The sequence below is a fragment of the Ctenopharyngodon idella genome, chromosome 18 (assembly GCF_019924925.1).
Source record: "Ctenopharyngodon idella isolate HZGC_01 chromosome 18, HZGC01, whole genome shotgun sequence".
NCBI classification, from domain to species: Eukaryota; Metazoa; Chordata; class Actinopteri; order Cypriniformes; family Xenocyprididae; genus Ctenopharyngodon; species Ctenopharyngodon idella.
In genome coordinates, this window is record NC_067237.1 from 21,860,200 (window position 1) to 21,877,757 (window position 17,558).

Consider the following 17,558-nt stretch of genomic DNA (forward strand, 5'->3'; position numbering starts at 1 on the left):
TTTAGCTATCATATGAGTGCATTTAAACTTACTGAAAGACTCTGGTCTGGTACAGCATTGTGTCTTTGAAGCGGATGGGTCCAGTATCACACTGATATTTGACATAATCACAAGTGGCACTAACCATGAGCTCCATCTCTCTTGAGGAGTTCTCCACCACAGAGTGAGGAGGCTCAGGGTCTGTCGCCACAACCTGATCACAGAACAGGGATGAGATTGTAAGAATTATACTGTAAAGTCAGTTCTAATTTAAGATCTTTAAGATAGATGGACACATGCTTCCATAGTAAAAACCCCACTAATTAAATACTTATTTAATTGTAATTGTCACTTCATGTTTTGCAATTGACTTTTATTTAATAACTGCCATATTATATCTCTCAATTGCAACTTCATATTTTACAGTTGTGACTGTATTTCTTCTAATTGTGACTTTATATCTCACAATGTGACTTTATTTCTTATTTTAAACTGTCAAAATGTTTGCGTTGAATGAACTTTCCTCCAGTAAGCAGATCAAATGTGCAATCTTTTTATAGATGAATTACTGTATTTGCTTTATTATAATTTGTGCCATTGTCATTTCTATAACTCATACTACAAAACCCACCTTCCGTTTGTTTGGCTGTTGTGACGACTTGTCTGCATCCACCCATTTAACAGTCCTGTGACAATCATCCCAGTCTGGGACCTGATCTACAGGCTGATGAAAGGTAATACTGCTGAGTTTACATTTTATTGTTTGTGCATTCAGCACTATTGGCTGCTCTGAGCAGAAGGTCACAGTCACAACTTTGGAGCACTCGGCATGCAGGTGGCCAACTTGTGGAGAAAAACTCAGCTGTGGGTCATTGGGAAGCCATTCAAATCGGAGCACCTTGGAGCTGCTTGGGTTTGTCATGGTGAAAGTTTCTTGATAAGTGCGGCCCACATGACAATCTCTGAAATCCAGAAGGTCAGATGGACCTGAGAGGAGCAATCAGAAGGGATAATTACCATATAACACTTTCTGGGTGTTGAAACCAAAAATATTCATAAAATAAATAGTACAATTTTTATTTTTAATCATGCTTTAGAATGTTTGAAATACTATAATTTTCTAAAAGATAGCAACAATAACTTAGTCTCCAGAACTTAGCACAGGAAAACTACATATCCTATGCACTACTTACTTTCACTACTGTCCTGCTGAGCCTTGCTGCCAATATTCTCCAGGATGATGATGTCATGGTAACCCTCGCCCACAAGCTGCACCTCTGTCTGATCATACTGGTTATCCCTTACCATTAACTTCATGCAGGCCTCAAACTTCTGAGCCACCTTTGGATGAAACCCGACTTGGAATTCTGCTTGTTGCCCAGCCATGAGGTTCAGAGAGGCTACATGAGCTAGCTGTGCCTCTGAAAAGGATCAAAAATGCAGTTATGTCACATACATTTGATTTTAATATTTTTTTTTTTGCATATCTCATGCTAATGTTCTCTTTATTTCAATTTACTAACTTATCGTTGCCTGTCTCCAGCTAAATGTTTATACACAAGTCATGGAAGAAATAACATTTTGTTCCTTCTCGTACAGCACTCTGTAAAAATGGAATAATCATAAAGCTTGAAATGACTTTATTAAATTTTAAAATATTCTTTTAGTTTATTACACAGCTCTCTAGAATATGTGATTCTGATTGGTCAATGGCTGCATTGTTTGGTCAGGGTACTGATTATTCTGTATTTTGTGATAAAACAGGCTCTAAATGATCCCTCACATAACCTATAAACAATGATACCCAATTTAATGAAATGGAACAAGGTCCAAAAAAAAAAATAAAATAAAAAAAATCTGCTGCTGTTTGTGTTGATAGTTTCATAGCTGTTATTTGGACAACAAGACATAACAGCATTGTGCAGAAATTATGGTGGTAACACATTTTAGTTGTGTTTAAGGCTTGCCTTTTCCAGGATTGCTCTCTATGTGTGAGGAGGCCAGTCTGCATACAGTGCCAGGAGCAGCTTTTAGAGTGAAAACTTCCAGGTGAAACTGTAGAACAATGCTAACCTACAAATACAATGAGAGAATCGATTATTTCAATGAATAAGTAAGAATCTTTCAAGTAAGAGAAATAGCAATTCAATCATAAACTAATTCTGATCTTACTTGTGCCGGCACATTGCCATTGTTCTTGATCACCAGTGGAAGAGTCTGCCCTCGTCCCACCAATAAGCGCTTAAACTGTAGCACTGGCTGACCTCGATTAGTCCTCTGAACAGGTCTCAGAACAGTGATGCAGGGCAAGTTGCCTTCACCCATTAGATCAAACACAAGAGCTTTGGGTCTGTGGGCAGGAGTTTGACTGTGATACAAAATAGAAAGAGTAAAGTTTCAAGAAACTCTGAATCACCATCTAAACAATTCAACATGCACCGAGAGCAGTTACCTTATGGTCCCTTTCAGAACTGCCTCAAACACTGCCTGATATGTGTGCATAGTCAAAGGAGAAAAAGTGATGGTGGCAAAAGCGTAAGAGTGGCTGGGGATGCACATCTTGGTAGGGGTCAACTCAAAAATCTCAGCATTGGGCGTTGTCGTCTAGAACAATCAAAAACAGGTTAAGCAAAGATAGTTAAGCAACAATTGGCCCAATAACAGTTAAAATTTTTCAAAACCGCTATAAATATTCTGCAGAATAACGTAAATAGTGATAGAACCACTTCTCACAAACACACCTTGACTGTTTTGATCGCCAGGTTGAGTTCACAAGACACTTTTCCAGGATTGGTCAGCCGGAACTTGGCTTTGGCTGATTGACCCACCAGTACATTGTTGAAGACAAACTTGTTCTCGTCCTGTACATAGACACCCATACTGTCCCGGTATTGCTCACACTGCAGCATGCTACTGTTCTTACAGATACGGTGCTCCTCAAAGATAGAAGCAATGTCTGTACTTGCTATTCCTGTAAACGGTACAGTGATCATTTAAACTATACAAGAACTTTAAGGTACTTTATTTTTTTTAAGCAGCAATATTTGTTTTTCTTTTTTCATGAGGCTGTATTTCTTGTAATATTATAAAACACACCAGCAAGTCATTCATTCACACATCATTCATGAGACACTAAGCCCATAGGCAGAGCTACACCATGGGGCCCACTGAGCCTAGAGGTGGAGCTGCACCACAGGACCCACTGAGTCCTAGGGTGCACCTGCACCATGGGGCCCATTAAATCCAGAGGCATGCACCATAGGTAGATATTTGTGGGTAGATTCAATGTAATCAAAATAATGGGTGGCTAATATAAAACAAAGCATTTCAAGAACAGGTTATGATTAAAATGATGTTTCCTCTTTATCCGCTTGTTAAGTCGTGACGTAAGGAACACCGTGTCCGGGTCCAAGCCTCAACTCGTTTCACTTGAGAATGCCATCTCGACGGCCGTTTATGAGCGCTATTTATTCATAATAAACATTTAACATTTTAAAAAGTTAAACATTTAAAATACTAACAGTCTACACAACAGTCTCCGTGTTTACAGCGTCACAGACAATATATTAACGATTTATAAAAGATGAATCACTGTCTGGGCATCTGGGATTTTGGTATGGAGATAAAGGTTATGATTATAATTTTTTGGTAGTATTACACCACATCGTGTGTATATTAGCACCATTTGTTGTTTTCTTGTGGTATGAGATAGAGCGTTTGGACGCGGAAGCGCTGCCGCGTGACGTCAGACTTAACAACCGGATACAATTTAAGCCATTTGGCAGTTATATGGGTGATTTGCAGTTAATAAAGTAATTAGAATACACCATCAAATCATATCTATTATCAAAGAAAGAAAAAAATCAAAGTACATAATCATTTATAGTCACAAACCTGGCATACAAACTTCTGTAACTAGCTTGTAAGGAATCCCGTCTGGGTTGTCAGAGGGGTCTCTGTCAGTGATGTCTATTGCTAGACATTCCTCCCAACTACCTTCATGCTCTGCCTTGCAATCCACAGTAACTACTTGTTGGGCTCCAGGTGCCAGAATCCCAAAGCATGGAGACAATGAGAAAACACCACATGTCAAATGTATCTGTAAAAAAAACAACATGCATATAAAACAGAATTTGTAATACATTACATGTATTGTACACTCCATCAAAAACTGTAAATAAAGAAATATTGTTTCTTACCTGTGTTGACATGCCAAACTCATTCTGCATATTGTGTCGTAATTCACTGGCACTGGATGGTTTTGTAGCATAACTGTCTTTTGATGGTTTCTTACTTCCCAAGCTTAAAAAAACAAAAAGAACCAGAAGATGTAATATTTAACATAATTTAATTTAATTTAATTGTAAACAATAGCCATACCCTTTCCTCTGTGCGGGAATGGAGGCGTTTTTACACATCCTAATGTAAAAACGCATCTCAAAGTTGCCTTTATTCTCCACAGTGAGAGTCTGTTTTTTACGTGAGCCATACACCAGTGGGCCAAAGTTGATATCATTATTGGGACTGATACTGTATTTGGAGAAAAGTGCCTGGACTGACACTTTGATTGGTATAGTATTAATGGTCTCCCCACCCTCCAGATTGGGCTCAATAACCTTGAGAACATATGATAAAACACTTCAGTTATTTTTTGATGACAGCAGAGCTAAAATGTAAAAAATACTGCATGGTAAAGAATCTATTAAGTGTTAAGATTAAAGACCTGACAGCAAAGGATTGGGCTATCTCTGATGGACATCTCCTTGTTGTGGTGGTAAACAATCTGGACATTACTGGGTTTATTGTTGGGGCGTAGAGAGCCCTTCTGAGGACTGATGGAGAATATCGAGTTCAGATCTGGCATTCCTGGCTCTGTGGCCTCCAGTGTAAATCTGTAAGTTAATATTGGAAAGAAAATTATTTACAAAAGAAACATTAGAGACATGTGATGTTTTTTTTTTTTTTATTTTTGTTTTTTATTAAAACAGAAACATATGATTAAATATCTATATAGTAACTCACTTAAAGCCTATGTCATATTTGCCTTTGTTTTCCAACTTAATTGACCGCTTGACCTCTTCTGATACTTTGATTGTTCCAAAATCTAATGAACCATCAGAATCTTCAGCAAATACAAAAACAGCATCAAATGAATAAAAGAACAGTGAATGAAAGCTCATTTACCAACACTCAAAATGGAGAAATTAATACTGGTCACTCTTTTCCCTACACACTGAATGTAGACACTCTTTAAATACATACATACATACAGTACATACATTTAAATCACACATGTTTGGATGAGTAAATGATGACACTGACAGAATTTTCATTTTAGTGTTAACTATCCCTTTAACATATTATTTGCAGCTGGAAAATGTTATAGTGTGATGAACCAATGAGCTGTTATCGGTTAAGTACCTTCTGGAATGGTTATGTCCAGCGCAATATCATAGGCCTCTGCAATAATCTGAATGTTCTCTGAATGTTGAACAATGCCAAGAATGTTCTCAACATCTGACACCTGGTAAACAAACATGCCTTATCAGGCACATGAACACAAACTAATGCATACTAAGTAAAACACCATAATTGATTACATTGACCCTTCATCTCCAGGAAACCTTCACATTTGTAAACATTACTGCAGTACTTTTATTCTGCAGTACCTCTAAACAAATGGATCTCTTCAATTTGATGGGGTGCTTAGCTATAAAATACATGTGTACGCAGAACTCAGAATGAGGCATGATGATGCCCTGGTTCTGAGACACGCTGAATTCATCCCCAAGCATCTCCAGGCCCCTCAGCCTCCAAGCAGCTGGCATGAGGGTGTTATTGCGTAGACACAAACTCCGGGTTTCTTTTCTGAAGGAAAAATATGAAAAGATTTAGTCATCTGAAGTATTTCTGATTAATAATAATTATGAACAAAAGTCAATTATCAGTTAAATAAAATTGTTTCAAGCAACCATCACATTCCTAGCTGAAGTAAATGTAGTAGACCTGTATGGTGGAGTTTTGTCAAACTGGAGCAGTTTGTGGTCCAGCTCCAATTCAGGCCTGACTCCTACACAGGAGACACGGAAAACAACAGGCTCTGGGTTCCCCTTGATGCAGCACACCACTCTGTCCTCTATATGTTTGGGGGTATTTGGGTATGCCCACACCATCAGTACCTGCCAGGAGAATATTAATGACAATAATGACAGGAGAGTTTGAGTAAAAGCCTGGTGTTAAACTGAAGGCTAGTGTTATTGTTCAGATAGGAATGAGACTAAAGATGGTACAAATGTGGTTAAAAAAGAAAAGTATCAAAGTGTGCACATTCAAAACCTGATTTGGGCTTTAGGTGATGGACAAACATAAGAAATAGTTGTCAAGTCTATTTGGAGCACATACAGCTAGAGTTGTCAAAAGTACAGACTTCGGTACCAAGTCGGTACTGAAATTTTTATAAAAATGTGACACTTTAAGTGCTGTTGAGCGGATTCGTAAACACCTCTGATTGGCCATTGTGTTCACGTGCTCATCGGATATGTCTGTGATTGGCTACATGATCAACGCACGGGAGCATTTGAAAGCAGTGTTTGAATTTGAAAGCATTCTGAAAGTGGGAGCGTTTGAAAGCAGGCATCTATCAGCGATAGACACCTGCTTTCAAACGCTCCTGTGTGTATCTGTATAAGTGCTCAGTGAAGTGCGTCGTTGATGACTATTTACAACATGTTTTTGAAGCATTGATCATTGAAGCCAATCACAAGGACGATGAGCGCGTGAACACAACGGCCAATCAGAGGTGTTTACGAATCCACTCAACAACGCTCAAAGCGTCACATTTTTAAAATTTCAGTACCGACTTGGTACCGAAATGTGTGCTTTTGACAACTCTACATACAGCTAATTTAATATATTTTACATATTTAAAAATGGCATACAGCTCAAACGACCCCAAAAAATTGTGCAAAAAGAAATATAAATGTGCATACTTTTCGCTCATTGGGTTCCAGTGTCATATTTGGAGGGTCAAGAAGGAAAGTGGTAGCCTTGGTATCATGTTCGAAGCAAAAATGAATTTCCGCCTTCATTTCAGAATTGTTGTGAATTACAAACTTCTCCATGTTCTCGGGATATTTTCCTTCTTTAAACCTGGGTCAGGATAATATCATTTATATTAATAAAAACCTAATATAGATACACATTTATTATAGAAGAGAAAGTACTGTTAAGACGCCCAATAATGCAAAAGGGTTAGTTTGGTAATAAATTCCAGCACCTGTCCCTGGTCTTTCCACACAGTAGAGGTCCAAACTCATACAGGTTTGACTGGATAATGTAAGTCTTTTGGAGTCCACTCTCAGGCCGCAGGATCTTTTTGCAGTGTGCAAACACAATCCTATTAAATAAACACACAGACACTAATTCGTACATGTCCAAGTTCAATGATAACTATATTTTCTTACTGAAGTGTCACTCACTTGGGGTCTCTGCTTATAGATGGGTAAGAACAAATTCCTCTACAGTATAGCTGATAACATTGCTTGGTCCCCATCACCTCAAAGCTGAAAGTCTGATCAAATTTTCCAAGAACAGAAGAGTGAAACCTTATCCTTAGGTTAACTTCTCCATTTGGTGGTACAATCCAGCGGAAATGAGTGAGTCTGTAAAAGAACAACAGATTTGAAATGGTTCTATTAATTTGTGATTGTACATGTGCTTGTGTGTGAGGGACCTCATGTACCCTTGTTCTTCAGAAGGTATACACTGGCCAGGATTAGATGTGTTAGCAATTGCCATGCCTTCCTGCAAAACGACAAGTAGATTTCTTTAATTTAGATCAGACAAGTCTTTTTCTTTGTTCAAATTAAAGTTACATATAAATGACAAGGCCTTAGATATGTAAAAGAGAGTTTCTTTGAGACTTTATTACCTGTGCAGCTTCTGATCTCAGGTCTGCTTCTTTCTTCTCTGACAGGTCGGCACATGACGTGGGCATCAAAAAGGTAAAACAGCTGCTGGAGAGCTCTGTGTTGGGCACTGATCTCATCTTGGGGTATGGGACTGTGGAGAATATCACAGGAGGTGGGATGGGTGGACCTTCAGGTCCTAACCCTAGCCCATCTAAAACCTGTGAGAAAAATTATTTAAAAAATGACTTCATACTCTATGGATACAAGCTTTGCACAAAGTAAAAAATTCCAAATTGAAACTGAAGTATTCTACCTCTTCATGGGAGGGTAGTTTCATGCTACTGATGATCTCCAGTGCACTCAGTTTTTCCTTCTCTTTCATATAAAGCCATATGTAGGGGATGGGTTCAAGCATCAGCATCTTTTCTGAGTCTTCGGCACCATCAGTTGACACTTGGGTCTGACTAGGAGCTGGTGACTTCATATCTGCAGCCTCCACCTTCATCTTTTCCTTCTCAGCTTTCTCCTTCTCTCTTTCCTTCTTGCCCTTCTTGGCAGAGGGAGGAGGACAGTCCATGGTGTCTCTGGTCTCTTGACCTTCGGAGGCCATGGGCTGTAATAAAAGACTCTGTATTCGGTCCCAGAACTGAATAATGTGTTGGAGTTCTGTCTGGCTCTGCTCGTACAGATGGAATCGGGCCAGTAGCTGTCTGTCTCTCTCACTGGACTGTTGACGGAGAACAACAAAATACGGCAAAGGTTTTAAAACTAGATTTCAAACATAACTGGACAATGTTGGTGTTGCTTGTGGTACAGAAATTATACATTTGATCTTGATTGGAAGTCAAATACTTCATGCATTTCATCTACTCGTGTTACTAAAATCTGAAACATCTTCAGGCTTCACAGGAGTACTTTTAAGGTACGCATATGGTCAATTCCACTCTCAAACGAACCATCTCTTGTTGTAGGTCCTCAGAAAGTGGCAGAGGGTCTTCCTCTCGTGGTCTGGTATCACAGTCTTCACTAGGTGTCATCTCATCTGCTCTTAAATTCTCAAGCTCTTGTTGTCTTCTCGCTTCTTGTTCTTCGTCAAACTTGTCCGATTCTCTAAAATAATACACAATTCGGTCTTATGTACAGTTTTCTTGGTAGCACTTTATTTTACAGTCCTGTTCCCCATGTACATACAATGTGCTTATTACAGTAATTACAATAACTGGGTAATAACTAGGTACTAAACCTAAACCTACCCCTAAACCTCACCTTATCCCCTGTAGTTGCCTTATAATACCCAGTATTTTCTTAGGTAAGTACACTGTAAGTACATGTACTTGTAAAATAAAGTGCAACTGTTTTCTTTTATTAAAATTGAGTGTGAAGAACTCTTTGAAGTGAAACATTTAAATCATAAATATTAGTATTGTATCTCTAACTTAATAAAACACTTACTAAAAAATTAAATGCTTTGTTTAACTGCATGTCACATGATCATTAACAGACATCAGAGAACCATGAACATGCGAATGTGTTGTTAAATTATTGAAATATTTACTAGAGATGCACCGATATATTGGCCAATAATCGGTATCGGCCGATAAAAGCGAATTTTCACACCACTGGCTATCGGTCGATAGTTTAAAAACAGCCGATAGTCAGGGCCTATATATACTGTCAATCAAAAGAGAGCAGAAAAAATGCACAGCATTTGGTCTTTGTGTAAAGAAAATGCTAAGAAACCAGTTTGATGTTCAATATTAATAGTAATTATATGAGTTAATAACATTCAGAAAGTTAATATTAATTTAATCTTCAGAATTTAGTTAATGTGATGAAACAGAGATAATAAAGTTTTTATTTACATTTCTTTCAAAATATAATAATTAAAAATATAATGATTAATTATAATGAAATTATCATTCATTTAAAAGAAGGTATAAAAGGCAGAACCCCTAAACTATCGGTATCATTATTGGTATCGGCAGATATCACTCAAAATAATCGGCTATCGGTATCGGTGGAGAAATTTAGTATCGGTGCATCTCTAATATTTACTTAAAATCTCAAGGGATACAGTACTTCAAATAAATATTTAATGTCAAAAGGGGTTCAGCTGACAAAAAAAGTTTGAGAATCCCCATTCTGGAATATAAGATTGCTGTATGATAAACAATTTTTCCAGTGTACTTCAAAAACAAAAAGAATCTTATGTTGAATTAGTGTCAGAAGGGTGTAGAGCACCTGAGCTTGAAGGCAGTGTAGCTGTTAAAGAGGTCGATAACATAAATATGGCGACGGTTGTTGAATGCTTTCAGGATGATCTGGAGTGTGTTACTTAGAGTGCGGCTGTACAGTGTCTCCAATCCGTCAATCACAACACCACGGTGACAGTCGCTAAGCTATGACATGGGGGCAAGGAAGACAAAATCACTATGCGCTGTCTACATATGCTATGATTGACATAAATGATCATCCGTATATCAGATATTGGTATAGGGTATACAATCAAATGTACACAAAGTAGCAGCCTCTCACCTGCAATCTCTCTGACAGGATTTCTACCAACACATCATCAGGCAGGAGGCAGCTATTCAGCTCCAGCTCTTCATTCTGACTGACACTCAGATGCATGTGTGCCTGACCATCTGTCTGTAACACAAAAACACACACTTTTTAAATATTTATTTATTTTCATTCATACATGATCCAGTACAGAAAAGATCCACATTACAGCATGTTTTATTTACAGTATCTTACTACATTAACGTATGGGAAAAGGTAAAGTCACTAATATTGTGAAAGATCGTTACAATTTAAAATAACTGTTTTCTATTTCAATGCATTTTAATATACATTGTAATTTATTCCTGTAATGGCAAAGCTCAATTTTCAGAAGTCTTCAGAGTCACATGATCCTTCAGAAATCATTCTAATTTCCTGATTTGCTGCTACTTATTTTTTTTTGTTTTTTTTTTTGTTTTATGCACTGATGTTTCTCAAGTAAACTGAAGTTGTTTTAATAGTTTTACTGGCCAACAAGACCAAAATACTGATTGAATAAAGAATTTTTTCACTGATATGCATGTGACTAAGTGAAAAGGCCTAAAAATGTATGTACCACTGAAGCAGCAGGTCCAGAGCTGCCATTCTTCTGTGAATGTCCTGTGACATTTGTTTTGTTGCGGGTTGAGGCAGATGACGGCGGGACTTTAGGATCACTGGTCTGGCTGCCCTCTGCCGTGTGTTTGGCAACTGCTTCGACACTAAGAACACCAGCACCCTGACCAGAAGTTGCCATCATATCTGTCGATGACTCCTCCACTTCCTTCTGAGCATACACCACAACAGCCCTGGCACATAGTTCTCTTGCCCTCAGAGCTGCAGAGCTGCTCCCTGATGACAAGGCCTCCTGCACCACCTCATCTACACTGAGACACGCCGCCCCATAGTGCTTAGCCAGAGTAACTGCTGTGCTTGTTTTACCTGCACACAGATGCGTATATTTACATCAGAGCAAACAAACTGAGATGCAATAATTTTGTGCTTTGAAAAAATATACCTGACAACTTACCTGACAGAGGAGCGCCATGCACAATAATGGCAATGCCCCGGCGATTTAGGGCAGCCTTGCCCTCTGGTGAAAGATCAATGCCCATGTGACGTGCGATAGCTCTGGACACAGGGTCGTATTCCAGATCCCCCACTGCAGTGCCAGCACTGATGTTGTCTTTAGTCAGGCCTTTGAGAATAAGACAAGTGTATTATCATTTATGTGTTTGTAATAATGTACCGTATTATAATACCAATCTCATAAAGAATGCAAATGCATTTAAATTACTGTTGCCCTCGGTTGAACCATACCTTTACCACCGAGTGTTTCACCCTCACATGGTTCAGCTGTCTCCCCCTTGTCTTCTTCTGCAAGACCTTCCGCGGATTCTTAAAAACAGGTGAGATTAGATTCATTTGAAATTATGCCAAATGGAAAAACCTGTGATCATGCACTCAGATGTCAGAATTGTTTTTGTCTTCTATAAAATTCTACATCAATTATAAATTAAAACCTTTTAGCTAAAAAGTTATGGCTAAAACGGCAGTCTGACAGAACACAAGCAAATATCCTTTGTTTATTACAAACAGCACAAAAAGACACACTATTTTAACTAATTTTTGAGTGTAAATTCATTTTAAATCATAAGGATAGGTCTGACACATGCATGCAAAACTAAACATGTCTAAAATGTGAACTTCCATCAAAAATTTGCCTTTAAAAGTTCTCTATGTACTGTAATTATTTTGATTGTACTAAAGCATAAAAACACAATGTTTGCAGAGATGTAGAAAACATACTAAACATGCAAATACTTGTTTCTTTGAAGAACAATACTACAGCCAGTTATTCTACTTTGAAATGTGTGTTACGTGTCGGAATGTCTGTTTTTGTTTTAATCTGTGTGATCCTGTCCACTGCCAATTTACCCAATAGTATTTCGACACCCTGAGTTGCCAGTTGGCAGAAAACACATAGCAAATGAACTGGGTCAGAGATCACAAATTCTACCTGACCTGACCAAGCCTCAGCATTAAAAACATTGCAAGCATACATTAGCTAATCAAGTTATACTGTAAGGCTTGTCGCTTTCCATTGTCAGTTACGCTCAATCTGGCAACCCGTGTGAACATGGAGTCTGAGGACAAGGGGGCTGGGAAAAACTCTCTCCAATATTTCGAATTTGGACTGCAGTACCCAGTTCAACCGCTAGCTGTCAATATTACATAGTGCACCTTTAAGACCATTTACTGCTTATTAATAGGTATTGGGTAGGATTAAAGGATATAGAATATGGTCATGAAGATTAATTTTGTGCTTTAAAGTAATAATAAAAAGCCAATATCCTAGTAAAATGCATGCTAATAAGACTAGTTAATAGTGAGAATTGGACCATAAACTAAAGTGTTACCGATTTAAATAAATATTTAAATTTCAAATTTGGGAACCAGTGGCATTTAAAAGATTGAAAACCCCTAATATACACAATCTCTGCTGGAGTATTCAGTACCCTGATTGGTTTGTGAGCTGTGCTCTTTGTAGTAGTCCAACAGTTCTGGGGGCAGAGTCTCGCCAGGAGCACGGGGAGGTAGAAGTAACACATTTTGAGCATCATATCCTTTTAACATCCGCAAGATCTGAGGAGAAGAACACGAAGAAACAATGGAAAAGGGAAAGAAATATATAATGGAATTGTCCAGACAGTGTCCAGAGCTACATTGACCAAACACAAATAAGATTCCTTGGGAGAAATAAATATTTAAATCTCATGTATAAATTAAACAATTATTTAACATAGCTCAGATAATGTATTCTTGGGAAAAAAACTGATGATTTTTGTTTTTAATTTTAGAAATGTTTATGTTGAAATGTTCATATTGACAGTATGTCATCTTATTACTTTCAATATAAATATTTCAATCATGACAATCATTCAATAATTTTAGCATGTTATTGAATATGGCAATGCTAATGTATTTGGTCTTGGCGGACTAGATCTGCTATGCTGCTGCTGCAGAACAAGTATGGACTTGCTGCTGCTAATAGATACACAGACATGCTGCTGTGAGCGTGTAAGATATGCTGCTGCTGCATAAATAAACATACAAAAATCCCGTAGCAGATCTAGGCACGTGGAGCTGGGGAAGGTGGTGGGTTTCAGATGAGCTCCTCATGCTGCAGGACTAGCTTACAGCAAACACTGATCTAGACTATTTAAATGTTGAGCAAGCAATCTCATTGGCTGCAGGATCAGCAGAGGCCAATCAGCTTGTGCAATGCGGTAATAATGTGATTGCTTGCAGATTGCATATAAAGGATCTATCAGCCTGCGCCCTTTAGTGTTTTATGATTGAACAAGATATATTTTTACAGAAAAATTGAGATATAGAGATAAAGACATCTAAAAACATATATCCAGACAAAACAGTTAAAAAAAACCCATTTGGAACCAATTAAGCTCACCTCTTCCTCTTCTAGGTACTGCTTGTCGAAGTCCAGAGAGTAAAACTCAATAGGGAAGGGGCAAGGGTTGCGGACAATCACCTCAGCCACCTTTCCTTCACTATAGGGTAGGATGGACCCCATATCTAGTTTTGAGGAGGAAAACTCCAGCCGAGGCACTTCTCCTTGACCTTGGGCGAGCAGCAGGATCTTCTGAGTGCTCTGAGCCACTGTTATTACTAGCCTCTGACTGTACACCCTCTGAAGGAAACGCATCAGAAAGAGAAAGAGAAAGCAATCAGGCTTATGAATAAAAACATACAGTTGGCCTGCAGATCGACTGCAGGCAACACAACAATATATTGGAATTATTCATAACTGAGTCATGTTACTACGGCTCTCAATAGAAGTGTTCAACATGGTAAACTGATTTGTGTTGAAAATATGATAGTGTTCTTTGTCACTTTTATTTAAGTATTTTAAATATAAAATATAAAGTGTATTTGGCTAAAATGTAGCTAGATTGAATCTTGAACTGAAGAACACAGAAAGTCTCATTCATCGTTATTTATACTACTGTTCAACAATTTAGGGTTGGTACAATTTTTTCATGTTTTTGAAAAATGTTTACCAAGGCTACATTTATTTGATCAAAAACACAGTAAAAAACAGATGAACACAATGCTGTGAAAAACATTTAAAATTTAAAACAACTGTTTGTTACTTGAATATATTTTAAATGTAATTTTATTACTGTGATGGTAAAGCTGAATTTTCAGCATCATTACTCCAGTCTTCAGTGTCACATGATCCTTCAGAAATCATTCTAATATGCTGATTTGGTGCTCGAGAAACATTTCTTATTGTTATCACTGCTGAAAACAGTTGTTCTGCTTAATATTTTTGTGGAAACCATGACACATTTTCTTCAGGATTCTTTTATGAATAGAAATTTCTAAAGAACAGCATTTATTTGAAATCTTTTGTGACATTATAACATTATTCTTATAACATTACTCTATGAAAAACTAATAATTGTGTAATCATACAGTAGCTAGTGTCTGTGGTTGACTTTACCCCCTCTGCTGGGCTGAATTTGACCTGCATGTTGATTCTGTCACCAGGATAGAGTGTGCCATCTGAGGGCAATAACTCAAAGACAACTGGAGGAGGCCGCTGTTTCAGCTGTGCCTGTCGTCTGAGGTACAGTGGGATGTGCTTGTCAATCTAATCACACAACCAAAACAGACAACATCTGGGATAAATTTCCACAGAATTCAATAACAACAAAAACTAGTTATGTTATAAGATGAAAAACATTATAACGACAAATGGTAAGAGCACTGAAGTAAACCTCATATTGCAGCCTGATCTAAAACTAGAAGCAGCAAACATGCCATAAAGACGAATGAATCTCAGCCCTACGGCCAACACACATTAATATCCAGTAGATATATATAATTCATAACTAAACCAGCTTATACTGATGGAAATGAACCTCAGAGTCAACATGAAATCAGAACTGACTCTATTTACTTTATTAATACATGAGTATAGTCTTACTGTGAATAAATAATCAGTGCATGTTATTCCAAAGAAAAAAAAATAGTCTTTGCTTTTGATTTGTAAAAGGCTTGTACCTTCTTTGGCCGTTCCTCCTGTTTGATGCTCCACTCACAGGGCACTGGCCCATCATTGTACAGCTGGACAGTGATCACCTGACACAGGCCACACTCGATGGTGTCAAACTGCAGTGTGTCTGTTGACACTGTGAGGGAGGGCATGGTGACCTCAGCACATAAACGCACATGGACTTGGGGTCCCTTAGTCACCTGTCAAACACACAGGATTCAGTTACGCTGAAAATGGTAGCACTTTATTTTACAGTCCTGTTCCCCATGTAAATACAATGTACAGTAATTACAATAACTGGGTAATAACTAGGTACTAACCCTGAACCTAAACCTAACCCCTGTAGTTACCTTAAATTACCCAGTATTTTCTTAGGTAAGTACACTGTAAGTACACGCAAGTACACATACTATAAAATAAAGTGCAACCCAGAAAATCAACAAAGGGCTATAATGTACAATACACATAGCAGTGTGTACTGTACAAGCAATATGCAAACATTCTCTAATAATTCACTGATAAATTGTTGCGATTTTGCATTTTCTAATTGAATACTTTTTATTACAAATATTTTATATTATTATCAGCATAATAATGCATGAAAAGTTGAATTGAAAATTAACATGAATTTTAAGATTTTTCTTACATTTGTTAAATGAAAATTAATATTTCTTATTTTGTCATAGCATTTATTTGTCTTAACTTTTTCTGCACAAGTCTGTATGAGTGAATGATTATGATGGTGAATGTTTACAGTCTAAAAATATATGAAAAGTCAATATTTTTATCTTCATCCTGTACTTCTTTGCTTGTCTCAGATGTTTAATGTTGCTTTCATCAAACCTGTATGGGCATAACCGCATTGATCTTTCCCAGACTGGCCCCACGGGTATCAAACTTCACTTCAAACGTCTCTGTCTCACAGAAGGGCAAATTCTGCACCCTGTCCAATTCTGTACTAAACCCTGTGAGAAAAAAAAAGAATGAATATTAATGTAGTGCATCCTGAATAAAGCTTATAATGAACATTTCTGTTTTAGGCTTTGCCGATACTAACATACTGGAACACTAATAGAAGAAGCTCAATTTTAGATCAAACCACAAGCTTCATGAACAATCTAAACACATCACAAAGATTGACACCTACTCAAACAAGATCTGTTGCTAAAATGAATGCTGTCCAAAACAATAATCTCTGGCCATTTTAAATCTATTGAACATTCTTCAGTATGGACCAACCTGTGCCTGCCAGTGAGCTCTTGTCAGCTCTGAAAGATACAGCCACTGGACAAGTGTTGGTTATTTTGACAATGTGGGTCACGATGCTGCCATTGATGACATACCCAAAGTCCAGTGTGTACTCAGGCAAGATTAACCTAAAGAGAAGGTCTATCAGACACACGCTTTGATCGCTTGTAAAAATGAAAGGTTTCTCTACATGAATAAACTTACTTGCACAGCTTCTTGAGCCAATTGTTAGTGGATCCAGTTGCTCTTAGATCAGTGTCTTGGTGCTGGTTCTGTACAGCCATGGCATTTTCCTTCACAAGGAGCCGTTCTAACTCCATCTGCAGCAGGGCATCATACTAGGGCACACATATAAGGACACTATTTATAGTAAAAATGTATATACAAATTAACAATAAAGGCTATTCTCACATGAGTTTAATGGGTTACACAAGTACTTCCTGGGTAAGCTAAGAAGACACAATGTGCAATAATCAGACACTTACAGTGGGAATGTAGTCGTCTTCAGGTGGCATCTCCTCCTTTACTGTGACAGGCCTGCTCAACACCCCCTCCCTTGATTTCTCATTCTCCACCGAGTCTTTTGCCTCCTTCAGCAAAGAACCATATATCTCCTCATCTAGTCAGAAAACAAAAAACACCTTAATAAGGTTTCATAGCCTCTGCTGAAAGCCCTATTCAGATGAGATTTCTTTTCAGAACATATATGTGAACACAAATTTATTACTGTGGATGTCTGTAATTTTATTTGTACAGGATGGACAACATTTGCAGAAATTGCAAAGATAGGTAATGCA

The 17,558-nt window shown here is 37.8% G+C and overlaps 1 protein-coding gene across 1 annotated transcript in view; it reads right to left on the minus strand.

Moving 5' to 3' along the window:
* The window catches only part of hydin (HYDIN axonemal central pair apparatus protein), a 74,533-nt gene that overhangs the window by 10,519 nt on the left and 46,456 nt on the right, over nt 1-17,558 (minus strand). The window contains exons 28-62 of the mRNA XM_051871125.1: nt 17,247-17,380; nt 16,966-17,099; nt 16,753-16,889; nt 16,357-16,478; nt 15,522-15,713; nt 14,959-15,108; nt 13,903-14,142; nt 12,950-13,076; nt 11,751-11,828; nt 11,461-11,628; nt 11,008-11,372; nt 10,425-10,538; nt 10,131-10,288; nt 8,846-8,999; nt 8,203-8,616; nt 7,910-8,107; nt 7,721-7,782; nt 7,458-7,640; nt 7,256-7,375; nt 6,969-7,128; nt 5,986-6,158; nt 5,649-5,847; nt 5,401-5,503; nt 5,002-5,101; nt 4,703-4,871; nt 4,360-4,595; nt 4,179-4,281; nt 3,874-4,078; nt 2,721-2,950; nt 2,432-2,583; nt 2,152-2,347; nt 1,947-2,052; nt 1,173-1,400; nt 611-966; nt 33-193 (exon numbers count right to left, since the gene is read on the minus strand). Of these exons, the coding sequence (XP_051727085.1) occupies nt 33-193; nt 611-966; nt 1,173-1,400; nt 1,947-2,052; nt 2,152-2,347; nt 2,432-2,583; nt 2,721-2,950; nt 3,874-4,078; nt 4,179-4,281; nt 4,360-4,595; nt 4,703-4,871; nt 5,002-5,101; nt 5,401-5,503; nt 5,649-5,847; nt 5,986-6,158; nt 6,969-7,128; nt 7,256-7,375; nt 7,458-7,640; nt 7,721-7,782; nt 7,910-8,107; nt 8,203-8,616; nt 8,846-8,999; nt 10,131-10,288; nt 10,425-10,538; nt 11,008-11,372; nt 11,461-11,628; nt 11,751-11,828; nt 12,950-13,076; nt 13,903-14,142; nt 14,959-15,108; nt 15,522-15,713; nt 16,357-16,478; nt 16,753-16,889; nt 16,966-17,099; nt 17,247-17,380 (6,127 nt within the window). The remainder of the gene's footprint in view (nt 1-32; nt 194-610; nt 967-1,172; nt 1,401-1,946; nt 2,053-2,151; nt 2,348-2,431; nt 2,584-2,720; nt 2,951-3,873; nt 4,079-4,178; nt 4,282-4,359; nt 4,596-4,702; nt 4,872-5,001; nt 5,102-5,400; nt 5,504-5,648; nt 5,848-5,985; nt 6,159-6,968; nt 7,129-7,255; nt 7,376-7,457; nt 7,641-7,720; nt 7,783-7,909; nt 8,108-8,202; nt 8,617-8,845; nt 9,000-10,130; nt 10,289-10,424; nt 10,539-11,007; nt 11,373-11,460; nt 11,629-11,750; nt 11,829-12,949; nt 13,077-13,902; nt 14,143-14,958; nt 15,109-15,521; nt 15,714-16,356; nt 16,479-16,752; nt 16,890-16,965; nt 17,100-17,246; nt 17,381-17,558) is intronic.